Source organism: Diadema setosum, chromosome 1 (genome assembly GCF_964275005.1).
Source record: "Diadema setosum chromosome 1, eeDiaSeto1, whole genome shotgun sequence".
NCBI lineage: Eukaryota > Metazoa > Echinodermata > Echinoidea > Diadematoida > Diadematidae > Diadema > Diadema setosum.
The window spans coordinates 9,275,808-9,299,761 of record NC_092685.1 but is presented as its reverse complement, the minus strand read 5'-3'; the positions used below and the strand labels follow the sequence as shown (position 1 = coordinate 9,299,761).

The 23,954-nt window shown below is 37.2% G+C and overlaps 1 protein-coding gene across 1 annotated transcript in view; it reads right to left on the bottom strand.

The window, feature by feature from the left end:
- The window catches only part of LOC140233969 (anaphase-promoting complex subunit 1-like), a 43,435-nt gene extending 25,208 nt beyond the window's left edge, over nucleotides 1-18,227 (bottom strand). Inside the window, exons 1-19 of the mRNA XM_072314059.1 lie at nucleotides 18,081-18,227; nucleotides 15,193-15,357; nucleotides 14,676-14,828; nucleotides 13,819-13,891; nucleotides 12,237-12,331; nucleotides 11,417-11,502; nucleotides 10,390-10,469; nucleotides 9,846-9,988; nucleotides 8,518-8,810; nucleotides 7,156-7,341; nucleotides 6,122-6,311; nucleotides 5,686-5,901; nucleotides 4,884-5,033; nucleotides 4,117-4,177; nucleotides 3,247-3,434; nucleotides 2,554-2,619; nucleotides 1,679-1,936; nucleotides 754-824; nucleotides 39-127 (exon numbers count right to left, since the gene is read on the bottom strand). Of these exons, the coding sequence (XP_072170160.1) occupies nucleotides 39-127; nucleotides 754-824; nucleotides 1,679-1,936; nucleotides 2,554-2,619; nucleotides 3,247-3,434; nucleotides 4,117-4,177; nucleotides 4,884-5,033; nucleotides 5,686-5,901; nucleotides 6,122-6,311; nucleotides 7,156-7,341; nucleotides 8,518-8,810; nucleotides 9,846-9,988; nucleotides 10,390-10,469; nucleotides 11,417-11,502; nucleotides 12,237-12,331; nucleotides 13,819-13,891; nucleotides 14,676-14,828; nucleotides 15,193-15,357; nucleotides 18,081-18,164 (2,647 nt within the window). The 5' untranslated portion in view covers nucleotides 18,165-18,227. The remainder of the gene's footprint in view (nucleotides 1-38; nucleotides 128-753; nucleotides 825-1,678; nucleotides 1,937-2,553; nucleotides 2,620-3,246; nucleotides 3,435-4,116; nucleotides 4,178-4,883; nucleotides 5,034-5,685; nucleotides 5,902-6,121; nucleotides 6,312-7,155; nucleotides 7,342-8,517; nucleotides 8,811-9,845; nucleotides 9,989-10,389; nucleotides 10,470-11,416; nucleotides 11,503-12,236; nucleotides 12,332-13,818; nucleotides 13,892-14,675; nucleotides 14,829-15,192; nucleotides 15,358-18,080) is intronic.
- Nucleotides 18,228-23,954: the final 5,727 nt, after the last annotated feature.

Below are 23,954 nucleotides of genomic sequence, written 5' to 3'. Positions count from 1 at the left end.
AGGATCATGACAGACTTCAGTTACATCTGAAAACCTACCTGGTGGTATCCTTGTGGTAGGAGGAGCTTGGAGGAGCCTCGGATGCATTCTCTGGTAGTAATCTTGGTACTGGCTCCACCCTAGCTCACTGCAAAAGCACAACATTTGAGATAATATTTGTCAACAAAATTTTGTAAGTGTGGTCAATCCCCTCAAGACAGGGGAGGGGGTGAACCACCGACTTCTGAGGGAATTTTCCTGCAGAAATCATCATTTTGACATCATTAAATCGCCACCCTTGACTCTCAAAACATATGTCACTAATTTTTTTTTCAGTTCACTTTTATTTCTGCATATCCATTTTCATTAGAATACAAGAAAATTCAAGAGATATTATATCATTACACATTATATGTTCAATAACAAATAATTGTATAGACAGGGGATCACCTTCATAAGCAGAGTTTGACTATGAAGATGGCCCTACTGGACAGAGAATACTTCTAATCTGTTTTCATATTGGAGAGATTAGATGGAACTTATTACATTCATTAAATCTGCACAAATCACAAAGAAATGTACTAAAAATAACTATTTCAAACAGATGAGATTATTTTCAAAAATGTGTTGACATGTGAAGAATCAGTTATAAATCAAACAGGTAGATATGGCTTGATGTAGTTCTTTTGTTTTTAGTCACTTTCACTTTTCAATGCATCACCCTAGGCTACGGGCAAATAGTAGAGATGTGATGACAACTGAAACAATTTTCACCTTGTCAAATGATGCAAGACGACCACTAGTTCTTGCACATCTTGCTTCATGTGTTTGTTCAGTCTCAGCTCCTAATAAAAACGATAACAAAAGGCAATAATAATCATAAATACAAGCCCGAGAATACTACCATTGCCATCATCACCAAATGTAATGAATGTAGATCCACAGCTGACAAAACTACCTATCTAGAGAATGTAATAAAGCAAAACAAACAACAAACTCCAGTTAAGCATGTGAAAATCAACCTCATCAAAAGCATCACAAATTTGACAATCTTCATAACTGACCAATAAAATCAAAGCAATTGCTTTCATCAGCATTTTTTGCCACAAGAGTCCTTTGTATAAAATGCTGCATGTCACATAAGACACAATAGCAACAATGTTGCTTTATCTAAAAATATCTATAAATATATATAGAGTCAATAAATGCAAAAAGATTTGTTCAAATCTCTTTTTGGTGAAATATACATATTCCCCTGACTTGATAGTGAAATATGAGAATGCTAAAATCAATCTCTATGTCATTTAAAGGGGCTATTAAAGTCAAGTGCTTTTTTCATGTCCTAAAAGAGAGAACTTTTGTCGAAAATTTTCAGTATTTTGTGCTCACCTGCATCAGAACTTGTTGCAGAGTTCTCATCAAGAGAAGATGGCACACAGAATTTTTTCAAACCTTTCCAAATTCACAATTCTTGAATGGATGCTCCAACTTTCTCCTATCTTTTCATGATGAACTCCAAAAATTTGTCTTCACATGCTGAATCCACATGTTCACGTTTTGGAGAGACTTCCCCTTTAACCCATTGAGGATGGACTGATTTTGCTATAACATGCATTTCCCATAGAGACCTGCCCGAGTATTCTCGAGACTTGTCTTCAACGGGTTAACAGCAAATTGAATGATGGATGATCTCACTCACCTCACAGATGAGATGCAGGGCAAAGGCGAGGCCAGGGATGTAAGGGAAGAGGGGCCCAGAACCATCCACAAACTTCCTTGCCCCCATTTGGCTCTGAGATGACGATTTTGGTGGTAATGACGTCTGTGATGACAACGGTGTACCAGGCATCGATGACGATGCTGTGGGAGTCGATGTCGTCTTATTGGGTTCAGCAAACTTGGGCAACGTACCTTTGACTCTCTGATGGTACTTGGAGGAGCAGAGATACTCCCAATCCTGGTTCAAGATCAACAAGGTATAGGGCTGTCACTTGGAGTAAAAGGCTACTTCCCCCACACCGTATCTTTTTGGTATCAACATCTCTATCACATATTCTGAAATCAAATCTTAAAATCTTTATGATCAGGAGGCATACATATCTTAGGACCAAACTCATCTATGGTCATGGAGGAATCATATGCCACTAACCAGCAGATCACATGACACACAGAAAGAAAAAAAAATCATTGATTTGTTAGTCCAAATCATATACTGCACTCTGCAGGTATTTCAATTACTCAAATGATGACACAAATATGAGCTACACCACAAAGTTTGTCCAAAGATAAATCTGGCAAGAGAGAAACTGAGAGATATCTATGCACATAAAATGTTGTATCAATCTATTATCAGATTATTCACCTACTTTAAAGATATTTTTTCAAATGATTCTGATCTGTGATATCTGATGCAAAATCTCACGACATCAGACTCTGACATTTCATGAGCTCTGCATATATCACATGCAACCATTGCCTCAAACACCTACAGCATACAAATACACACATTCCCAACCAACATTTAAGAGGACCATGCAATGGATTGAACAAAGGATACAAAAATATCAATTTCACCTCATCCCAGCCAGATGGTTTGTGTTTCTTGGCTGCTACCACTGGTGAACCAGATGAATCTGCATCCTGTTCAGGAAGAACCAAAACATTTGAAATGAATAAACAATTAGAGTATTTACCCTTTACAACTTTGTTTTTGTTAATATACAACCTTACTTGCATTCCCTTGTCTTCTCATTCAATCCTGCACTTCATGTCATGTCTCTACACTCGTGATTTCCAATGATAAAGTTCAATCTTTGATTCTTTTGAATTGTGAAAGATGGTTGCAGTTTTCATCAAAAGAACACACACAGTATTCTGTTTACACACAAAAATACAAACATCTCAGCTTCCAAACTTTTGCATCAGATCTACATGGCAGCTCCATTGTGGTCTCTCTTGATCTGCACATCCAAAATGTCATGGTCAAAAGCTGGTCTTAGTTTAGTACATCAGGCTCATCAAAATGTGTATATGCCATATACCTGCAGGGAGATTTATTGAAGCAAATTTCAGGAGTCTAGTGCTCTTTTTAATCACGCAAAAATATCAACTCTTATCTGACATGAATGCGACATACAGTTCTCTGTCGTTGCTGTACTCTATAATCGCAAATGTAATCACTCAAGAAATTGTCAGGAAGTCCTGTTATGAAAAAAATTTGACTCGCTATGTGTATACAGTAGCTTTGAAAAGAGTGCAAACACTCACTTGGCCAAACAGGTTAAGCTGAGAAGCATTGAAGCCCATCAGGTTAAGGAGACAAGAGCTGAAGTTCATCAGCTCAGACTGGCCCCGCAGCTCCCCCAGTGCATGGTTGGTCAAGTACCACTTGGCCTGGAACTGGATGGCCATGTCACGGGGCAGCACAAACTTGACTGCCTCCAGGCACAGTTGAACTGGGAATTACGGGAGTACGAATGGACAACATCCCATCATTAAACACCCTCCCAAACAGAGCTAAACTCTTGTTTTTCAGCATCAACTGTTTATCTATTTCAGTATATTCATAATTTCAGCCATTGTTGGGCTTCTAGCGGTATGTCATATTAATCTTTTTTTTTTTTTTTTACACATGTGGGGAGCTGCAACTTTCTAGACAAATCTAAAGTCCAAAATAAACAAATACGAAATTTTGCAACAAATAAAATTACACAGGTAAACTACTCATCAAATCAAAGATCAAACTATTTCAAAGTAACAACACTTATGACTGTTAATATCATGCAATACTTTCAGGTATCACATTGACAATGATGTAAACATTACCTATAAAAAAAGAGCAGTATTTCAAAGAAAACTTCAAGGCTACGCTGTCAAAGTAGCCTTCTCGTAAATGTGGTATATTTATACAATTTTGTGAGTAGATGAATTATTCACACTGGGGCCTCAACAATGCACATTGTACAGATGCTACAATGCTAATTCCTTTCTACATTTCATCTCAACATACATGCATACATACACATTTTTTTTTCTTTTAATGAAATGAGAGAAAAGTCTTTTGAAAGATAGATGGGACCAATCTCTGAATTCTCAGAGAGATTTTGTAAACAGAGGGAATCATGGTCTGTGACAAACCTGCTGAAGAAATAGCCAGCCTTGGCAGGGAACTTCGAACCATGCTGCCATCTGACAAGACCTGCAAAACATTGCAAAACAATTAGAAACATATATCATATGTCCACATAGAGAAGGAAGGGGAGGAAGGCATACAAATGATGCCACAGACCTGATTCAATGACATATCACTATCATGAGCATCACACACTATATTCTGTTGTGTTTTTTCCCATTAAACTTATGATAAACTGAAATGATAGTGAGATCCCTTTTGTGCCTTTCACCCAAACAACAACGGAAAAAAAAGGGTACTTGATGAGAACAGTTTGTTTTGGATTTTTGAGGTTGTTGTTTGTTTGTTGTTGTTGTTGTTTTTATCTGAGGTCATAGGTAAAGAGGTACTAGCATGCAGTTCATCACTTATAATTACACATTCTTCCTCTAAATACAGTACACTGGACATACATGTAGAGACAAAATCAGTTTTGTCAACTGTCGAGCATGCCATGCATTTCTATTGATCTTACGATGAGGCATACAATACTGGAGAGTGGAGAGGATACTTTGATCGGGTGGAGGCATTTTTCCTCTCTGTCTTACAGTTTGCTTCTTGCCTTTTCGGAGTGAAAGAGGATCAATGCAGTAATATCACATCCCTGAGAAATACTGAACACCTTCCTTTGTCTGCTGTATCAACATGCAAATACACAATAGCAAAGAAAAGTGCTTCTTTGTGTCACTCCTATGGCTATCATGCATCAACAATAGATTTAGTTGTCACCCACCACTGTGAATCTGTTCTTGACTGGGTCTCTCAGACTTGCGATGTGCTGAACGCCAGAGGCACTGCGAGACAGCGTCAGATCCTCGCTGCAGCTGGATTCCTGCAGTTTGGTGTGGCCTGCCTCACCGGGGACAGGGGAGAGGAGGACAACCTGGGGTCGGTAGAGACAAGGGGAGAGGAGAATGAGATTACAAGCAGATGAGAGAGTGGGGGAAAGGTAACATTTTAAGATACCAGAGAGATCTCACACCTTCCTTTAAGAACAGTTGAGATAAATTCCAAACAATGCCCATAAATGTGAACAGGCTTCAGAGTTGGCTGTACACCATTGGGTAAACTTCCTACTTCAATCCGATAAAGAAAGAATGTGCGAAAACAGAAGCAAATACTATATCTTAAACCTCAGGTTCTTTGTGGGTTTCATACCAATCTTTACTTCATGCTGTTTCCAAATTTTAAAATCACATGTCAACCCCCTGACACAAGAAAAAGGAAAATGCTACCAAAGAGACAATGTCAGATACAAACTGTAGGTGCTTTTACCTGTTCATTTGTTATGCAACTTGAAAGGGTAGACACCCCAACTTCAAAACCAGTCAAGAAGTTGTATGTGCTTTTGTAAAGAAAAGCACATACAGTTGCAACAACAAACTAAATAAAAACCCTCTTCTCAAACATTTAGTTATTATCTGATTGTCATAATTTACTTCACTGTTTCTCAATAAACGAACAAGATATATGACTGCAAAACATGTAACCTTATAATACACATATCAAAATAAAATTTGATTCTATAGTGATACCTCATCAGTGAGTGAATGAGAGCTTGGTGGATGGGAGGAGGTGAAGAAAGGACTATCCAGCGGGGTGCTTGGGCGTGGCATGACTCCACCCGGTCCTACACTGCTACTCATGACGGTGGGGGCCACGCCCGCCAGGAGGACGTTGCCAACCTTGATGGTGCCAGTGTAGAGTCCCAGGCTACCATTCCACTCCAACACCAGCATCATGTTAACTTCCTGAACATGTTTGACACACACGAAAAACAAAAATGTAATGCCCTTTAAAACTGAGACATATGTTGAAGGACACTTTAATACCTTATTTCTATCTCATAAGTCATGTAGAGTGAAAATGAGGGTTGACAGAAAGAAGTATGATAGGCTTTGTTACTGATGAGCCAACCAAGTGCCATTGCATTTGAACAGACTTGACTGCTGCCCTCTACAGGTGACCCACCTCCAGCTGCACCGCATCTTTGGCCGAGAGGGTGGTCAGGCTGCCAAAGATGAGCTGGGAGCTGTCATTGCTGGAACTAAACTTGAGGCATCTCAGCTGGTGCCGATGAGGCAACAGGAAGCAGAGGTAGCTCTGACCACAGAGGTCAGAGGTCAAGAATACTTTGCTGGCCTGGCCAAGAACTCCATCCCTGGAGATAAAATAAATTAGATAAAAATTGAAAAACAAAAATTGTAACAGACTCAGTTACAGAACATAAATTGCACTTGTGTGAAATATCCCTTTTCTGAAGTTCCCGTTTTTCGAGGAAATATCATATCTGCTCTAATTTACATATCCTCCTTAGTTTTCTCCTTAGACAATTGATCAATGATTATCATATTTTGCACCATTCCAGCAAAGGCAGGTTGGGCATTAATTCTTGGCCCATTGCCTGTACAACACAATATATAGTGTGGTTTAAAGAGCACTGAATATGGTTGGTATTTGCATATGCACAACAGCTGAACTCATCCTACCAACAATGTCTCCAGATGATTCTTGCGTCACGTGTTAACAGTGACTTAATTCTTCATACCTACCCAACCAAAATGATGGCTGAAAGTATTCAAAAGATGATATTGATGCATAAACTGCCATTGGGGAACAACCTGATATGAATGAATAATTGAATACCTGTAAACATGAATGAATCAACTGCTTGTTTGTTTCATGTGTTCTGTGTATGTCAGAGGTTAGAGAGTATTTACAGAAAAAAAAAAGTCTGGAAAAATCTGAAACTTATGAAAAAAAAGTCTGAAGTGCAGTATACTGTAAACATGTCAATGAAGTTAAACTGAAAAAAGAAAGAAAGTTAGTCTACAAAGTGGGTCTTGAGCAGAGTAAAACAGTCTGAAATCAAATAAAACTCTGAACTCTCACATCCCTGGTATGTATGAATCGTACACACTAGTGAGGGCTAACGAGAAAAGGATTCCAATGAAGTCATATGATTTAAAAAACACAACAAAAAATGTGAGAGAGCAGGAATTCACCTGTTGGAAGAGAGAGGTTCCGTCCAGCAGTGTTCCAAGCACAGCTCTGGTAGGAGAGGTTCACTGACTTCATCACACATGGTATCAGCTGTGGATGCCTGGGGGGTCCAGGGGTATGAGGACTGGGGGGTATGGCTCCCACCAGGGGATGCAAAGGGCAGGCTCTGTCCAGGGGAGTAGGAACGACTAAGGGAAACAAAACATTGGACAAACACAAGTGGTAATATATCATCAAGAAACAAATTTCCCTGATATTGTAGAGAGCTTTGTGTTTTCATTCATACTTACAAAACTTATACAAAGCTCTATAACAGTGTGCATGTTGATCAGCACACTGTTAGAGAGCTTTGTGTATTTATTCATACTTAGTTCACTGTAATGTCTGACACCACAGGTGTCAAAACACATTTAATTTATTTGATAAGAATGTCTATTTAATATTGACTGATGTCATGCCTGTATAGCAGAAGACAAATACATAAGTATTTCCCTCTTTGAATTTTTTTTTCTTTAAATGCATGTTGGAGCAGCGCATGTACACGGTTAGACACTCAGTGATTGGAATGTTATATCAGCAGTGCCCAATAAAACTCATGGTGTCACATGATGTTAAAGCACAAACATTATAGGTCATTGACAAGACTCGGAATGTCAACATCACAATACCATAGGGTAGTCATTTGGCATACTGATACATGAATTTCAATAGTTTCATATCATACAATTATCTGGCCAATGGAAACAGTTACCTCTGTCAGTACGGTAAAAGGGAGAAACAACACTTGTTTAATTATGTACACCATATGTAAGAACTGCAAGAAAGCCAATAAAAGTGCAGTTAAACATGTTCACACTGACTTTTTTTCTTTTTTAAATGAAGCACCAATTCTTCTTTTGAGTTAACCTGCTTGATATTTAAATTCTCTTTGCACTTTTCAAGAGTTTGAATTGGGATAATTGCATATGGTTTTTACACTCAAGGAAAGCAGAAGCCTGGACTGGGAGTATTTCCACATCTCACAAATATTACAGATGAGTTGGTTAACAAGAAACTGTAAATTGTCAGCACTTCTTGGGAAAGTGGGGACACCATAAATTGCTAATGCTAGATCCCCATGAGTACAGAAATAGAAGTAGAAGTAAAGGCAACAGCAGGAACATAAGCAAAAATGAAAACAAAAACAAAAGCAAAAACAAATGTACAGACAAAAGCAGAAGCAGAAAGGACAGCAAAAAGCAAAAGCAAATGTAAAAACAAAAGCAGAAGCAGAAATGACAACAAAAGCAAAAGTAAATGTACAAACTAAAGCAGAAGCAAAAGCAGCAGAAAAAGACGCAGAAGCAAAAGTGACAAGAGCAAACCTGACAGAACGAGAGACTGCAGGACTCTGTTGCCTGGAAGTGACCAGTGGTGAGGCCAGACTGTGTCTGCCCCCGTAGCCCCGGAAGCCGGACATGGGAGACATGGCGGGGGACATGCTGGACATGCTGAGGCGGGACTGGGCGCTCATACTGAGACCGGCCAGCAGACTGTTGGTGGAGCCGGTGCTGTGGTGCTTAGGGGTGGCACCGGGGGCTGAAGTGTTGGTGGCGGAGGAGTGGAGAGACATTGAGCCCCCTAGGACATCAAGAAGTTTGACTGCCCTCTTGGCTTCCTGACAGAGTAACATATTCATCAAGAACAAAATCATATTTGCAATGCTTGATAAATGACATATTGCAGCTGTCTCGGCTGCTCTGACTTAAAAACCAAGGCACATAATGTATACACCCCCCCCAAAAAAAAAAAAAAATAAATAAATAAATAAATAAAATTAAAATTTGGAAAAAAAAAAATAATAATAATAAAAATCAAACCAGTCATGGAAGTATTGTAGCACAGTATGCTGTCTACCTTGTCACATTCAGTTTCTTCATGTAAATCTAAAGTAATATCAGTAACTGTATAGAGTATTCTTAGACAATGGCCATGGCATTTTACTCATGACATACACTCCAAGCTCAAGAACACTTAGAATAATTGTTCTCTCATAGTACATAGTGAGAGTAAAATGTTACCAAACCATGACCTCTGCAAGTTATCTTGCAGCCCTTCATGTGAAATGTACTACCAATCTTTGACTGGATTCCAATTTACTACATGTTCTGTGTACTCAAACAACCTAAACTGGGAATGCAGCTTGATATTACCTTTTGCAGTGTCTATGAACTTCATAATGATCACTGAAACTCTTTCCAATATGCCTGTCACCTTTGTTTTTGTTTTTTTTACCTTTCTACACTATCTTACCATTACCTTCCTTCATGGTAACTTCGTGTTCAATCGCTAAATACATTACTGTTTCTTCCAGTTTTACAGGCATTGCAAACCTGCTACATGTAGTCACCAACCACAGTACATTCCCCGCTCGATGAATCCAATGAAGACTAATATAACAGGGCCTGACATTTATTTTTCTTTCTGGTGGCCCATTTGGCCCCATAAAATCTAACTTTGATATCATAGTGACCTGAAAAAGAAATGCAGTGGCCCAAAATAAAGAGGAAACATAACATTCCACATTGAATCCTGGTTTCCTAATCGGGTCACCAAAGGATAACCTTCTTGGAAATTTGGTGGCCTGACAATTTTTAGTGGCCCTGGGGCATCGGGCCACTGCTAGTGTTGAGCCCTCCATAAAACCGCTCACCTCTTCCTTGACCCTTCTCAACGTCCACACAGAGTGAATGCCAATGGACTGGTCATAGGTCATGACCAAAGACGGCTTGCGACAAGTGAACGTTATCTGCTGCATGGGGTCCGTGACAAGGTCTACCTTAACGGTGCCACTGCCTGAAAGAGGTAAAATTCAAAAAGGAGTTGAAAAAGAGAAGACAGTTTCCCGGTACCGGCACATTTGGATGACACCGAGCAAGGAAAAGAATAGGAAAAATGGAAATGAGTACTGAATGCTGCTGATGATGATGGGTGTGATATATATGAGAATGAACTTCTATCAAAACTCATCTGTGACAATGTGTTGAGTTTAGATAGCTTTTGATCTAGAAAAGAATAACTGAAGAATCCAAATCTTTTATGTTGGAGACAATTTTCACTTTTCAAAAATTTCTGATTTTTATTCCATGTAGGATAACTTCCACCAAGCTATATGGGCATCTGTTTTTGAAGTTCAAAAGCATGAGACGAAAATGTGGAAAGGTTTGCAGATTCAAATATGTCAAACCATGACTAACTTGTATTTCTGCAAAGCACTGGAGTGGGTTCATCCAAAGGGTGCACCAAGCTGAAGAGAGTTGGTAACTGGTCCTGCTCCCTGGATACATAGTTGGCAAAAATACATATAAATAATCATATCTTGGGAGAATTTCACAGCAGAAAATATTATGTTGTCCTAGTTAAATTGTCAAGTCTTAGATCTACTGCATATCCTACATGAATATTTGGGAGATTTGGGAGAGATTAGACAGAACTGTTCAAATTCATTAGATCTGCACAGAAGCAGAGTAGATTTCAAAAAATGCCCATTTGAGATGGAAAGATTTATTTTCATTTTATAAAATGTGTATTTGCCAATTGAACAAATCAATGTTAAGATTTCCAATGGTAGTGAAGCACTTCTCGTTGAAAGAATTATTTGAAAATTTCTTACACATATATGACAATGCATTACTATTGTTTGAGTTCTATGAAACAGAAGCAGCGGGTTTTGGAATATGCTGTAAAACCAGAAATGTTCTCGTGCCATTTAATTTTGTGAACTTTGCAAGAGCCAAGATCTGCGAAGTTAAATTGCACACAAAAACGCTTGTCTACACTGTATTGAATGCCAGTGCCAATTAGTGAAAATTTCATGCCACGAAAATGGCTGTCGGCTCCAATTCACACAAATTTCATGCTGCAAAAATATCTTACTACTGTAAAGTAAGATATTTTTGCAGCATGAAATTTGTGTGAATTGGAGCCGACAGTAGCCTGGAATGCAACCAAGAGATTGTTGTTATTAACTCTTATTTCACATACAGTCTTCAGGAGACATCTTTGTTTTAGTTGTTAACCAGTAGAAGTAACCATTCAATCAAATTACTTTACTTAAATCTACCTTACATGCTTTCTGAGACTTCAACACTGTTGGAGGCTTTTCTGATTGCCATTTTACTCTTATCAAAGCACTTTCATTCCAAACATTCATGAGTAGTACCATCAGATTTTCATTTACTATGTCACCAGCATGCAGAGAGTACACAGTGGCAATATTATCACCTTCTGCTGAAGCCAGATGGGAGTTCTTTCTGAGTAGCAGCTTGTTCCAACAGCAAACCCCCTTCAATATCCCATGTTTTAGACACCTGCACAGATGGGTAAAATATCACACATTTTCAAATTTTGGAAGAAGATTACTACGCACCTTACAACATAGATACTCAAGAGTTATCCTCAAGAGTTTTAGACAGACAGATAGATAGGAGTTTAAATGGATGAAAGCTCTTACTTTTAATTCATTAGAATCAAGTAGACCATTAGAACTACTCTGTAACAATTGCAATACAAAACAATGGAGGCAATCTTTTCTCCCAAAAGCAAATGTTGAATCAACCCTTGAGATTAAATTATTAAAAAAAAAGAGGGATGAAGGACTGGTGTGTGGACTTCATGAAGCATAATTTGTTCGATTCCTAAACAAATGTCCAATACAAAGAGAAATGTTCAAAGATATGACACAAGACATTGCCAAGGTGGTTAAAGTGGACTCCCATTATAACGAAGTCCTCGGGACCGCCAGTTTTCTGTTGTTATATATCAAAGTTTCATTATAACCAAACTAATAAACAATAACAATACATAGAGCCAATAATGTTTGCGGATTTAATTCTTATTTCATTGTAACCAGAATTTCATTATAAACGTGTTTGTTATATTACGAGTGCACTGTACACTCTTCCAGGGTTCATATATGGGTGTCAGTCACTACATCAAACTATATTTGATAATCCCACTGCCATTTATGTCTTTATGAAGTGCTGCATGCTTTGTATGACACCACAGGGCGGCACTTGATATGTCTCTCTATTTGCTCACTTACTTGGAAGGGCAGTGGAGCAACAAACTTCTCGCCAGTCTCTGTGAAGACAGTGATACTGTTTGGATGGGTGATGCTGATCCCTGGGATAGCTTCCTCTGATGTTCAGGGATGGAGAACAAGTATGTCACATTAGCATGAATGCCACTATTTAAATAGAAGTTGGGTGGGTTCAAGCTAAGTTCAGCATGTACTATAATTCATATAGAAAAACATCTTTATAAAGGTAGTATTCTAAAACTCCTGGTATCAAATGCAGCAAAGTGAAATGAACTACCGGTATACATTCAGTGCATTCAGACTTTGAAAATCATGGCTCTTTCGGAACACACTGCATTGTTTAATCATGGATATCAACCTGGCATGACTCTATGTTTTCACCAAGCATCTGACATGATTTTTTTTTCACATAGATTAGGTATCTCTAAGTTTGGCACTTCGTGAGCAGTATATGCCATATATTTGATATATAAATTGGAACTTTTAGGACAATTTTGTGAGTGACAGATTTTGTGATTGAGAACCACAATGATGGAATGAAATATAAGTATCATCCCTTTCCAGGGAAAAAAAATAGTGTTTTCTCACCTTTGGTAGATAATGTTATCTATAATCACCAATCAAACATCACCATGAAATTCCAGGATTCAAAATTTTGAAATGATTCAAAATTTTGAAATGATTCAAATGATAATTTTGGACTAAAACTGTCTGTTCCTTAAAGGACAAGTCCACCTTCATATACATAAGGATTGAGAGAATGCAGCAATATTAGTAGAACACATCAGTGAAAGTTTGAGGAAAATTGGACAATCCGTTCAAAAGTTACGAATATCTTAAGTATCTGCGCAGTCACTGCTGGAAGTGACGACTACTAGAGTGTATGATGTCACATGCGTACAACTATATAAGGAAAATAAAAAGAGAATTTCACAAAACTTTACTTTTTGAATAAAGTGCACATTTCTTCAACTTGCTACTGACGTATGTTAAGGGTAATATTATTCCCCCTGCCTTCTGAAAGAGAGAAGTCGAGTGTTCTTTTCTTATGCGAGAAAAATCGAAATATGTTGAATTTTCTTTATTCTTTCTTTATATCGTTGTACTCATGTGACATCACAAGCTATAGTAGTCTTTTCATCCAGCCGTGACTGAGCAGAAACTTCAAAAATTCATAACTTTTTAACGGATTGTCCGACTTTGCTCAAACTCTCACTGATGTGTTCTACCAATATTGCTGCATTCACTCAACCCACACGTCTATGAAGGTGAACTTGTCCTTTAAGTCTACCTTCCATCACTAGCATTGTCAATAGAAAGTTATATATTTTCCCTGATAGAACTGCCATTAATCCATTGAGAACGGGCTGATTTGCTACAACACACATTTCCCACAGACACTTGCCCGAGTATACTTGGAACTCGTCTTTAATGGGTTAATGAGTTTAGCATGAACTGCGTCATCACTTTCCACAAGTTTTGACAGGTAATATGATTTATCTTCATTGACTATATTGCAATCATTGCCACTAGCCATTTATAACACATCACCCTGGCAGTCATGCTGACTCATGATATATCCTACCTATTTGGCTGGGTGTCCCTTTCTCAATGGAAGATTCCTTATACCTTTGGACTCTAAATTGACTCCATTCAGCCTATCAATAAATCAGAAATAGAAAAAGAACATTTACAATATTCAGCAATACATAAAACAACAATTACCAGATACATACAATTCATCTATTGAATCCTTTTATGAAAAAAGCAGGGAGAAACTAAAACCCACCATCTGAGTGCTAAAACCTAAATAAATAAATAAATAAATAAATAAATAAATAAATAATGGGTAGATATCACGACAGAAACAGAAAAGGAGGTAGCAACTACTATTTTTGGATAAATTCAACACACACTAATGGTAATGATCCTGAGGTAGCATGGGGATCTCTTTGGAGCTGTTGTACATGGCAGATATGTTTAATTTTGCTACTACTGTGTTCTGTACAACCATATAAGAAAAAGGCATTGATAAGTTTTGCCCTTTTGGTGGCTGAGATAATTCAATTAGGCATTTCAGTGACCTGGAAAGTTAGTCAACTTACATTAGATGGAGAAAAAAGTGCAGAACCTCCTTTGATGACTTTTTTTTTCATGGCATTGTATAGTTGCTTTGTTGCTTTGATTTTCATCAAAATTAAGTCACATCAACTGAAATGCAGAAGCAACAACTTAAATGTGAGAAAACTGGACACTGAACTTTAATAACAGTCCTTTCTTTATTTTTTTTTTTTTTTTTACTACAAGTGGTAGTATGCACAAATGACTGCTTACATATGCCCGTTTTGAATATACTTGCAAGATGATTATCACAAGAATCATACTACTTATGTCATGTTTACATCTTACCCTGCTCACTCAAATTAAGAGTTTGGCCATTACCTGAAGAATTGGTTCCTGAAGCGTGTAGGATTTAAGTATGGTGCTAGTGGTGTATGCACATCCTCTACTCCAGACCACCACTCTGTCCTTGAAGTACAGCTCCTCATCACAGTCATCTGAACTGCTACTCCCTCGTATGTGCCAGGACTCCTTCTGCAGAGCGTACATAGCCAAATGAAAAGTGTTAAAAATGGGATATGACGTTGTCTTTTACCATTGTTGTCACGCATTAGTCACAGGCTTTCAGAGAGGGAAGTTTAAATACCAGGGTATGCAAATTAATTATGCAACATTAATTGAAAGCTAAAACATGTCTAGCAGATACAGTGATATGACATTAAATAATTTGCTAGGATAACTTTACCATTTTTTGATAGATCTTCACTTCATCTTTTTTCACTGAAACAGGAAATCAATTTTGCAAATTGCACTTTAAATTAGCTCCTTGGTGACTTCTAAGACTCTATATGCATGAGTTATCATAAACCTCAGTCATTCCACATTCGTAGTCCCTTACAGTTGGGATATGGCTGATGGACACATCTTTGAAGGCTGAAAGAGGTATTTCATGATCAGAGTCCAGTTTCCTCTGCTGAGGGAGGACGTCTTGACCAGGATGGTGGCTGGAGATGGAACGGCCAAATGGAACAAACTCACGAGGCTGACTGGCCGATATCATGACCTGTTGTTGGAGAGGGGGAAAAGACATCAAATGTTGGTAATGCCCTTCTTGTACTAAAACACTTGAAACATTACATGGAGGATTTGATTGAGGGTTTTTCTCCCTCACTTTCTCTCTTTCTGTCTCTCGCTCTCTCTCTGTCTGTATAGGGTGACATTTAGTTGTCATTAAGATGAAGTAATCAGAACACTTAACAAAAAGCATTTATGCTGTTTTAAATGATGGCAAGAATACAAGAACTCAAAACAGGACTTAGCTCACTTATGTAAATTACATCTCCACTGTCTCAGAATATTGCATCACCTTAAGTTGACATGATTTCAAATGGGTATCCAATGGCATTCTACAACACTGATAGGGACAGGCTGCTATCACTAGGTGCTCCCTAATGTTAAAGATTAGTTACGACCCTTCTGATTCAAATAATTCAAACTTTATTTTCATGTTTTGTTTTGTTTTTTTTTCAACAGAATGTACAAAGAAATATGTGAATTTGTACATTCTGTTGAAAAAAAAGAGAAAATAAAGTTTGAATCATTTGACCCTAATGATCTCCATCCAAGCAAGACAGTGAAACCAGGTGTGCCACATATCAATCCTGTGAAGAATTAAACAAGATGAGATGTAATAGGTCATGAAGAACTGGGTAAGAGTTCCTTTTGAATCAATACAGAATTTTAAAAAATATTTAAAATACACAGCTGAAAATAATATTTCTACCCAAGGATTGATTATTAGGGTGAGCAAGTTGAACAAATGGGGTGTATGCTGGATTCGAAAGTTATAGGGGTTAGGTTAGGGTTGGTACTAAATTGTTTGTTTGTTTTTGTTTGTGTTGTCTGTCTGTTTGTCTGTCTGTTTGCTTGTTTGTTTTTGGGATAGGCTAATAAAGGATCTCTTTCCAACTATCTTTAAAATTTACATGCCTTTTTCTCAAAACCCCTATTTATTCCCTTGATATTTCTCAGTGTATGCTGTAGCCTGTATCTATTCTCCATAGAATCTACCTATGTGCATGTTCATCAGATTGCGACTTAGTCTCTATGGCCCGAATTCACGAAGGTGGTACAAACAAAACCATGGTCTAAACCATGGACAAAAACCATGGAGCGCCAAGTGTCAAACAGAATATTTCGTTACGAAATTGGTCATTTCGTCGACAAAATGACCGTTTCGTTAACGAAATTATCATTTCGTGGACGAAATGTTCATTTACACTGTAGTTACAAAATGTTGTCATTTCTTTACAAAATAATCATTTCATCGACGAAATGACTGATTTCGTAGCGAAATATCGCATGCGACACTTGGCATTCCATGGTTTTTGTCCATGGTTTAAACCATGGTTTCATTTGTACCACCTTCGTGAATTCGGGCCTAAGTGTCATTGCAGTGAGATATTGGCTTTGGCAATAGCTACAGCTAGCTATGATACATTATGTACCTAAAACATATGGTGAAGCAAGGTTAAGTGGTTGGTGATGGTTCATAGTCACACACAGTGAGTGAATTCAGTACAGATCGCTGGCATACCACATAGAATGTAGTTGCTGGAGACAGTGAATATGCTCTAGTAACTGCTCTGAGACAAGGATTGATACTTGCCATAGCTGTTCTGTGTTAAAGCTCTTGATTGGACACAGACAAAGATACCCTGTGGCCAATACTTAGTAGTTACTGGCAAGAAGATCACAAAAACAAGTAGTTACTGGCAAGAAAATCACAAAAATGAGTGAAGTATCTCGACCCCTTCATTTCTTAATCTTATTACCACGAGCAAGATTTAAACAAAAAGTGCACATTTACAATTGCCACTCATACTTACTAGTTGGTCTCACCACCTGATAATGTTAGAATCTAACCTGGTTAAACTTACTCGATGAGTCAATTAAATCAAATTGTTCAAAAATTAGGTTTTGTCATTCTTGTGAAGATTCTATAAATTTACTAACGTTGATGTAGTTAACTACTTTACTAATACTAGCCTCCAGTATGATATGGTAAAACATCTTACCCTGTAGGTCTACGAACTAGAATAGTCTAGACTAGATTCTAGGCCCTTATCAGATTTTTTTGTGTTTGTTTGTTTGTTTTGTTTGTTTGTTTGTTTGTTTTTAAATTAGATACCGGTATCTAGCCTATCTATTTGAACTCACACCTGGCAAAGCCCACTGGCATTGGCCCTGGCGATGGCCCTTTTAAGTTTTCGTTTTTTGTTTTGTTTTGTCTTTAATTTACAAAGTGTTCCTATCGGCTATCCTACAAATTATTCCTAGGAAATAAAGAATAGGATGATTGCGACAATTGAATTACTCAACTAACCAGTGCAGTTACTAACTAGCATAACCGCAGCAGCGACCCCATACGGACAAATACGTACCGTAAAGTTACTGTTACTGTGTTACAGCGCCCCGCGACGGGGTTATAACTAGCATAGCTAAGTTTTCAAGACATCTAGGTCTAGACCAAGATGTAGATTTCTTCTACTTCTAGACTTCAAGACCACTCAGTAACACTAGACCACTCATATAACGCATCCAACGCATTACCAATGCCAAGCAATGGCCCATGGCCATGCCAATGGCCATTGCATTCGAATTGCCAATTGGCATCTTGTTACTCGTTGGCTACAGTAGCCTACAGCAAAGTAAATGCATGGGACAACGCAATAAATAAACGTGGGACCGACACGAAATATTTCATACAAAAGCGGAAGTTCCTACCTCGTCTTCTTGTTTTCCCTCCAACTTAACTGTTTCGTCTGAATCGGAATCAGAAATTTTCAGCGACTCCAGGAAAACTTTCATGAAACTATCGCAATTTTTGTACTGTTGTCATTCACAAATTGCCGCCGATTGCTTCTACTGTAGTCTCCTTTCAAGCCAAAGCAGATATTTATGATTTTTATCAGAAAGTAGGCCGGAAAGTCAAATAGGCTCTATGTTATTTAAAGATTAATTATTAACAAATTAAAAAATGCAGGGCCGACGGAACATGAGGAGGGGGGAGGGGGCTCGCCCCCCCCCCTTTTTTTTTTTTTTTTTTGTTGCACCATACAAAGAAATACATAAGGTGTCAGCCCCCTCCCCCTTACATTTTTTTTTTTTTACCCGGAAGTGGCACCATGCATTGCGCTGAAGACCTTTCTTCCTCTTCTTCTTCTTCTTCTTCTTGTTAGCTGATGAAACCCGAAAGTGGCACCAGAAGTCTGAAGTGCCCATCCCCCTCCCCCCCCCCCCCCCGACTTTTTGGTGTTGTTGTTGTTGTTGCTGTTGTTTTTGTTGTTTTCATTTTCGTTTTCAGATAGAGGAACCTTCGGAATAACGAAATTCAAATTTCATGTTTAGATTAACGAACCTTCGGAATAACCCTAATAAAAGCTATGTGCTTTGGGCCCAAAACCACTATTTCGGCGCAATTGGTCAAAAATCGTGTCGCTTATGTTCCTACTCACCTAGGAGAGATAAAAAGCTCTTTCAAAATGCCCCTGTGGTTTTATGTGATGCCAAGGGACATATAAACAAAAACTGAAATCATTTCGAAGGCGAAATTATACCACTAAGCCATTGGTGGAGGGTTAAGTTCGGCCAACAGGCTTAAAAGTGCATGTCGCCAACGATGATTTTTAATGTTTTCTCAACTTTGTGGGAAAATATGAGCATAAAGAGGAAGCTTACTCACGGTTTCAGAAAAGTGGCTTAAGGTTCTATGAAAACCTAACACAACTTTTTAAACTAACCATTCTTTATCAACAAAATAACTGATGGAAATGTGTCGCCAGATCCGCTGAAACATACGTTACCATCTCTGTACTGCCAACTTGGTTATGCTATTACAGTGAGTACTACACAATTGTCTTGTTTTTCTGACCAAAAGGGGTGTAAGTTTATGTTAAAAGATATTTCATCACTCAGCTTCAAAAGACATGCGACTGCTAATCTCGTAAATGTAGATTTTAAAAAGGTAGATTTAAGAGAAGTAACATACTTTACCATCTTTGTAAAAAGTATGAAGGTGCATGGCTCTGAATGATTGTTCTAGAGTTGAGACTAATGGAGTAGATTGTCGTCATACCCATGGGTGGCAAAAGCTTCATTATTATGTTGCTAACTTATACGATTTAATCCACAAGTGTAACATACGTGATGTAACTTACGTTACCACCAAATGACAGAAAGCTTGATTACACCATTAATTACCACCTAAATGTACATTTCTCGAATCTGTGCCGTCGATTTGAGGTCATGGGATAGCTCAGCAACTTCTTTCAATGGCATCTTGAGCATTGGCAGCGCGCAAAATATCTTTACATGATGTGTTGAAAAACTGATTAAGTATTTGATTGTTGGAAATGTGTTGTTGTTTTTCATAGAATCATGCTTTACTTCTGTTTATTGTGTCTTTATTAAGTCAGTAGATTCCACCGTAAAAATCCAGTTATTGCTTTGCTGTACAGGGTTATTCTTTTGAAATAAATCACTCAATTTATTACGTAACGTACGTTTCAAATTTTGGTAACGTAAGTTTCAAGATGTTGTCATGTTGATAACAGACAATCCACAGAAAAGCCCATTTGATTTGAGACAATTTAATTGTTGCAGTTATGATGTTGATGAGTTTCTCCGTCAAAACATATCAAATTCATTTACAGCTGTATGTTCTTGTTTGTTAGGAGGATGCCGTAAAAGGGGATATAATCATAGTATCTTTGAAAAAAAAAAATCGTTTGGTGGGCGTTGATGTTCAACTTGGCTTTAATGATGTCATATTCCAGGTGTAAACAATGAATTTAACATTTTTTAAAGAAAATTCAATGAATAGCTAATAAACTTAGGGATTACGCAGATCTCTACTTCAAAACTATTGGATCAGGTCCCTGCATTAATATAGTAACGTAAGTTTCTAGTTTTGGTAACGTAAGTTTCATCAATTCATGTCATTGAAAAAGGATATTTTAGAGAATGTGCGTGGATAAAAATAACATTTAATTGTTCTAGAACTATAGTTGAAGGAATTCCATAGGGAAATAAGGCTTTTCAATTATATTTATCTTCGGTTATCATAAATCAATAATGGTGACTTATACTACTACCTGACTATTTTTAACGGAGAAAATTAACTCAAATTTGTGTCGTTTATATATTATATCGTTGATGATCTCAAAGTGAATAAAAACACACTTTGAATGAAGAAAAGGTAACAAAAATACATGTGCATTAAAGAAATGTAATTTTAACTATTACTGAGTATACCATCATAGATCAGGCCTACATGATAATAATAATGCTAATAATTATTATAGTGATGTATGTTTCAGTAAGATATATGGTTAAGACATCAACATTTTTTGTTCTTCCTTCTCGTTGAAGTTAATGCAGTTGCAATGGGGAAGAGCAGTGCTGAGATTAAAACCCCATATATAGGGAACGTATAAGCTGCAATCAGATTGGCGAAAAATCATATCTCTAAGCAAAGATTCAAGAAAAAAAAAACATGTACCCGTCGCGTAGTTGACAAAAAAAAAGAAGCAAAGTCACGTATCTTTTTTTTTTATTTACCCTACCAGGGTAACTATAGGGGAGGGGGTTCGAGGTCCCCCGCCCCTTTACCAGCAGTCAAAATATAAACAAAAGGAAATAAAAAGAAAAAAATGAATCGCAGAATCCTCCTCCCCAGTTTGAAATAAACAAATAAAAAAACATGAAATTGGGCTTGTACTGGCAGCATAGAATTAACCTGAAGCCTTTCTTTATTTTCTTCAATTTTCTTTTCTTTCTTTTTTTTTTCTTGCTTGTCAGTCGATGAAACCCAGTAAAAGAAATGAAACAAAAGAAAAAATGGCACGGGAGCTTTTATTTTTCTCCCTGTCAGGTGATTAAAACTGGAAGTCGTCGACTTTTTCTAACTCTGACCCCATCCCCCACCCCATGAAAATCCTACTTACGAGCCTGCCTGTAATCATTATCAGTACCTTTGTTGTGCATGTATAGCAACTTGTCCTTTCACTTTTCTTTTGAAAGATTCAAAAACATTTTTCCATGCAGGAGACAATTTCCAGATACGGCAAGAATTATTAATGCAAGACTTGTTATTCTTGTTATCGTTGTGGATTATACTGTCTTATGCATACATAACAAGGACAATCGAGTACATCATTTCACTAATGACAATTTCATTCATCCTACCCAGTATTGTGCTAATACAACTATGTAATTTGACGTTATATCATCGACCTCATTTGTCATAGTCAACTTAGTAAAGTGGTCATTAATTTATTTAACAAAGAACATTTCTTGGTTCCTTCTGTCCATATCTCTTGTTTACCGAGTTCAGAAATTTCAAATACAAGCAATACGGCGTTATTGTTCATTATGAAGCACTTTAATAGAGTAACCATCTCGTTTCTGCCGTTTCTTGTTTCATACAAGTGTTAAAAATTTTGTGAATACTATTGTATTGCAACTGCTATTTTCAAACTGTTCCTGCATAGAATAACTGTTGCGACAGCAAAGTTATGGAGTCTGTAAAGTTATGGATTCGAAATATATCTTTCAACAGCATGAAGTGACAGCTGAAGATAACAAGTTACAAGACATCAATATGAAGATAACACATTACAAGACGTCAAGCATACGAAAACTTCCATTATGATAAAATTGAAGTGAAACCTACGTTACCCACCACTCGTTTTATATTACATCATGACAATATTTTCGTCCGTGAAGGCACGTGAAAGCATGTTCCCAACTCTTATCATTACAATGCCATAAATTCATAAGTATGAAGCCAATTGTCTTCAAAATATCAGCAGTAACGGATTAATGTTCTACTCCAGAGTTTATACGCGGACATGTTATAAAGTCTTGCAGTTTTACAACTATTTCAATTGTAATTTTTGAGAATTGTATCACCATGATATTGCGACGTCTTGTTATAATATACGTTCACTTAGAGTTGAAGAGAAATTAATGTAAGAATATACACCAAAACCAAAAAGAAAAAGTACCAAAATCAGTTGCACATGTAGTAGTATTTTCTTTGTAACTTACGTTACATTAACGTGAAACATACGTTACGTGGAATCTGACGAATATATTTTTGCGCACATAGATTCACATGTTTCATCGATGATACTCAAGAATTGGCTGGCAATTTGGGACTGATAAATGTTGAAAATATTTTCTGAAGAAAGTCTGACATCAAATTGTCGAGAAAACAAATGAACATTACATGAAATAAGATTTAACACAATAGGACATGCTGTGTTCAGTATAGCATACAGGTCATTTGCCATCCTTCCCATCTGCAGGCAGCATTTACAAACATGGCAGCCGATGGTATACTTCACATCTGACGCATAATTATCTCAATCATAGACTGTAGTCACCAATCTTAAAGCATTTGAAATAGAATGACATTGGTAACGTATGTTACATGATGAAATCTACGCCCTATGAAAGAAATTATCACACCACAAAAATAAAGCAAGATTGTGTGTTCATATTTTTTTTTAACTACAAACTTGAATATTTGTGTCATGGATTGGTATTAAAATGAAACCTATTCTAAAAACTTTAATTTTCGCGTTTTGCGATTGTCCAATTGTGCCGAAATAGTGGTTTTGGGCCTTTGGTCCCCTACTCTCTTTGTTATTTTGTTTTGTAAAGTAGAACCTATACGTTTTTACTTTACACGTCGTGAAAAAAAAATGACATTGTAATGTAATGATAATTGTAATTCAGTTGTTCTTTAAAATGAATTCAAATCAATCAATATCACCATGCGCTGTGTAGAAATCTTAAGTGAGTTATTAGGTGGAGATTGATGAGAGCATGGGGTTCAGTGGGGACCCCCTCCATTTATAAAGCCTTTATTATGTTAGCATTTTGGTGAATTTTGTATACTGGAAAACCTATTTGACAGGTAAATATGATGGATATGATTACTTTCTCAATGTGATGTCCAAAATATTCCATCGAAAGTGTTTACCAGATTATTTCATTATGTTTCATTTAAAAAAAAAAAAAAAAAAAAAAAAAGCTCTTTCGTGCAGGAGAGGGATTCCCCCTCCCCCTTCGGTCGTGCACCTCCAGCTACATGTATACGCTTACTAACAGTGAAAGTAAGACGTACACATGAAGTACACATGACGTATACACAATGCTTATTGATAAAGGTCTCCTCTACCTGTACACTTAAAGATCTATAATGATATTTATGTATCATTTCACATGATTATATATTTGTAATGTGAAATTTTGTTTATATTTTCATGACGTGTGAATAATATGTTCGATATTGTTATACTTATTTTCTGTTATGTACAAGTGGAGAAATAAAACTTACTGAAACTAAAACTGAAAAACATGGATTAAGAGGTAACAGGTAGCACGATTTGTATTTTTTCATGTATTGTATTGTATTTTTATGTATTTTTTATTTTTAAAGATTCTCTACAGAAAGTGTGCATAGATCACTGAATTTCACTTCTTAAAATACAAAAGCTCCCTCTATGTATGGCAGGGGTCTTCCTCTTAACCCTTCCCTCGCTCGGTCATATACGCTCCTCCGCTTGCACACTCTTGAAAGCTCCCCCA